General features: G+C 43.6%; 1 protein-coding gene across 1 annotated transcript; it reads right to left on the bottom strand.

Annotated features, from left to right (window-relative positions):
* Window positions 1-369: 369 nt before the first annotated feature.
* LOC147455219 (uncharacterized) lies at window positions 370-954 on the bottom strand. The gene is given in 3 exon segments (XM_086515222.1): window positions 370-644; window positions 647-827; window positions 940-954. Coding segments are annotated over 3 exon segments (471 nt in total).
* Between the last annotated feature and the right edge of the window lie 3,426 nt (window positions 955-4,380).

Raw genomic sequence — 4,380 nt, 5'->3', positions numbered from 1 at the left:
GTGTAAGAGTAGAGCTTTGGTTTGTATACCAGCACCATAGCTGGTTGAGAAGACAACCCTAGATGTGAATTTGGTTCTTGTTGCCCGTGATATTCTTGCTTCAGCTCATGCTATTTGTCTTGTGCATATTTTGTCCTCTTTTCCTTGCATACCAAATGCTCTTCCTCCTCTTCTTCTTCTTGTCCCTCTTCATCCCGGGCACCTTCCTTAGATCTTTCTCTTTCCTCTTATTTGGAAGACTCTCCCCCTCCATCTCTTTCTTCACCCTCGCTATCATCACTTGGCGGGTATAGCAGTATCTCCACATAATCATCTGTCTCATGAGTACCCTTTGTAGCATGATCTTTCTCCTCCTCAGATTGATCTTTCTCATGAGTACCCTTTGTGGCATGATCTTTCTCCTCTTCCTTCATCTCTTTCTTCGCCCTCCCTATCATCACTTGGCAAGTATAGCAATATCTCCACATAATCATTTGTCTCATGAGTACCCTTTGTAGCATGATCTTTCTCCTCCTCAGACGACTCTATGTCAATGATCACTTGCTCTGACATGTGAGCGTTTCTTGCTCTTGTCTTATCTGCATTTTCCACAACAGCTCTGTAGTGCCTTTGTTCTTCTTATGGATCATATTGTTCATACTCTGAGGGATTGGTGTTGGTGTTTTCCTCCTTGATGCTTTCCCCTTCTTAGTAGCTTTTCCTCCTCCTTGAGTTGTCAGCTTCATCCTAGTTTGCTTCTGGGGTCTAGTACCATCTGAAGCTTCTTGGTCAATCACCTCCTTTGAGTTTCTCTCTTGTTTAGGTCGAGGGATGCTTACATTGGACACCTTATGAGAGATAGGTATGCTAGGTTAGCTCATAAGAGGTTTTGGTAGCTTGTCCAGAGCATCCAATGCTCTATATGCTATCCTCGACAACACCGGAGGAGCTCCCAAATACCTGTCCTTCTGGCATTTCGCAATTGAATCTCCTCTTATTTGCTTACTACTACCGATTCTCTTTATCTGTACAAGCAATAACCCTATCACACCTGGCTCTTCTTCCGTGTCCTTAAGATGCGCCATGGTAAAACTCCATGCCATTCGAGCCTCTGACCTAGTAAACCTGTGAAGAATTGCCAACGAGAAGTGTTGCGCATATAGTTGTAGTGCGAACGCAACCTCCTAGAAGTTCGGAGATGAGAACGTGAGTGGATCATTGTCACCCTTTTCATCCTCACTCCTCTTTACATCCTCATAATAACAATCAGCTTGTGGCACAGACAAAGCATCATGTATCAATGACTTTGTGAGTTCAATTGTCTTTGGCATACCATCAAAATCTTTCATAGTGCATTCATCCCTCCTATTTATTGTAGTAAGCACTTCCTCAGTACGTTTAAAATCAGGACCCCGACTGAAAAAGCGATGCAAGTGGGTTCTTGCAAATAGTTCCTATTTATTGTAGTAAGCACTTCCCAAGCATGTTTAAAATCAAGACCCCGACTGAAAAAGTGATGCAAGTTGGTTCCTACAAATAGTTCCTACGTGGATGGGTCAATTGCATTTATCCCTCCTATTTATTGTAGTAAGCACTTCCCAAGCACGTTTAAAATCAGGACCGCGTCTGAAAAAGCAAATAGTTCCCGCGTGGATGGATCAACTGCATGTAAATGGAAGAAGGTGACTGTTGGTACATACGAGAGAGAGAGAGAGAGAGAGAGAGAGAGAGAGAGAGAGAGAGAATTTGGAAAGGATATCATTGTATCAATGAGTTTTAAATAGGCACGTTGCTTCCAGAAGCGAAGTTTCTGCTGTAGAAAGCCTGTTCTGACTTGCGACCATGGACGTGGACGGCGATATCGCGAGATTTCAACGCCAGATTGAGAAGGCGGAGAATGACATTGGGAAGGCGGAGAACATCATCCGAGGTGGAGATTTAACGCCGGAGGTCAAGCGGTACTGGCAGGAGAAGGAGCGGCTCTATGGGAGGAGAAGCAGACTCTGCGGGAGGAGAAGAGGGCTCTACGGGAGGAGAAGCAGACTCTGCGGGAGGAGAAGAGGGCTCTATGGGAGAAGGAGCGTGCTCTGTTGGAGCAGCAGAACAAGCTGCTAGACTTAAAGCTAAAGAATGGTAAGCATCCGTCTTTCTTAGAGATTCGAGTTTTCCTAGAGTGGCTATGGTATTGCATCCCCTTTGGGAATGTTTGGTCGTTGTCGATCTGCCATAATATGTGATATTTTGGTTTCGCTGGTCCTCATGGCTATGATGTCTTTGACTTGATGGTCTTGATCTGCATGGATATGATGATTCCTCCTGCACCTGCTTTTCCAAATAAGAACCTGTTTTCCGATGATTTCATGAGGCCCCTTTGGCCATGGCAACCTCTGTTTTCTGTGTGGGCTCCTTTGTGTTTTCCGATGGTACTTCTTTAGCCCTAGAAGTCTTTGGTTTTGTTGTTGCAGTGTCTCTTTTGACCAATCTTGGAGCTCAAGGGATTCTGTAAGAATCTAACTCTGGAATCGATGTAGGAACTCTGTTATGTGCCCTCTTTCCCTGTGGGATTCACAAAATCGTTTCTTGCTGGAAGAAGCACTTGTAGCCCGCTTTCTCGCATGCCGGATGTACTTCTTTCTGCTGTAGATTTGATTGTGTGTATGAAGTAGGGCTCAGTTTACAAAATCGTTTTTTTTGCAGTAGGGTAGGCCAAATTGTTTTTTTAAATCAAGAGGGTTCGTTTGCCGCTTTCTACTCACGCTTAACAAATAGATTTACTGCATCGCAGTTATTGCTTCGACCTATGCTGGTAGTGATGAGATGTAGCTTTCTTTCCTCCTCATACCAGAATCATTTTTTTTACTTAGCAGATGCCAAAATCATTGTTTTTTTTTAAGGGGCTGTATCTGCTCAAGTTTGCCTGGTAAAGTGGCACTTTGGGATTTGGTTGCTTGTTGTGTGTGTTGCCGTGTTGGAAGAAATAGATCCAGCAACCCACTTGACAAATCTTTAGCACTTTTCATGCACAACTAACGCAACAAGACTCCTATAAATAAAGAGAGTGAGAAGAGAGATGACACCCGATGGGGTCCCAACTAACCCTCTCAAGGGCCCCCCACACCGTTGCCGATGTGGTATTTATAAGGCTTTTGGGATAACTCCAGGTTTCTCCGCCTGAAAAGCATCCAATTTTACTGACCATTCATCATGTGCATTTTATGGTGCACATTGATTTAACTGCCTTGTAACTCATTGCTCAGGTATCTGATGGACCTGGGATTTGGACCATGACTGGACCCTACCCTAGTCTATATGCTTGTGTTGATGGATGCCCACCTAGGTGTAACAAGTTACAACACCCGTCAAACACCATGTACAAACATTTGTGCCAGAGGGTTCTGAATTATCTGCCCTGCAACTCATTGCTCAGGTATCTGATGGACCTGGGATTTGGACCACGACTGGACCCTACCCTAGTCTATATGCTTGTGTTGATAGATGCCCACCTAGGTGTAACAACACCAGTTAAACACCATGTACAAACATTTGTGCCAGAGGATTCTGACTGACTGACCCTAAGCTAATGGATATGTCCAGGCATGCAGGTCCTTCAATGAGGCTCACAAAAGTGCCGGCACATAATCCCTTAGGCTCTAGACACTTAACTGGCTCTGGATGACGATGTACAATGTCCACGTGGCACACTGACCCCGTGTGCACGTGACATAAGGTTTAGAGTATGGACACACGTCCATTCTTCAACATCCCCTCAAAAACAAGTGAGCAATATGGCAAGGAGCATGGCTGAACCAAACCTCTCTAAAATTTTATTCACTTGCTTTATGTTTGCTTTTTGCTATGCAACAATCAAAAGATTGCACTAGTAAATTTCATGCATAGGAGTGCTTGAAGTAGTTCTAATGATTAATTGAGCCTCCAATAATGTCTCTAAATCCCATATGCACTTGAGTATGTGTTATATCTTCTGACTCATAGGTCACACACATTTATAATGTCTTATATCTATATGCACTCAAGTATGCAAGTCATGGAAGTTTGTGTCGTAGGTCATGTTCAAGGCTTGAACATCATTGTCATCATCCTCCTCGAAGAACTTGTTACCCTTGGGAAGTCGGCTCACATTGTAGGCTTGTTTCTCAGCTCTTGTTATGTCCGAAGCCTAAGCTTTAGATTAGTAACCTAATAGGGTTAACGTTTGAAGGCCTAATAGGGTTAACGTCCATTCTTCAACATCCCCTCTAGGTTTGGATTTTGATCTGTTCTTTTATGTCTTGTCATTATTTGTTGTTTTGACATTTCTCCCTCCCTTAAGACGAGGTTTTGTCCTCAAAAAGGAAATTAGGGAACAACTGTTTAAACATAACCTTTTCGCAAGTAACCATG

Source organism: Adiantum capillus-veneris, chromosome 6 (genome assembly GCF_014529385.1).
Source record: "Adiantum capillus-veneris isolate H3 chromosome 6, ASM1452938v2, whole genome shotgun sequence".
Lineage (NCBI taxonomy): Eukaryota > Viridiplantae > Streptophyta > Polypodiopsida > Polypodiales > Pteridaceae > Adiantum > Adiantum capillus-veneris.
The sequence above is the reverse complement of the archived record's forward strand: the minus strand, read 5'-3'. Positions and strand labels throughout refer to the sequence as shown.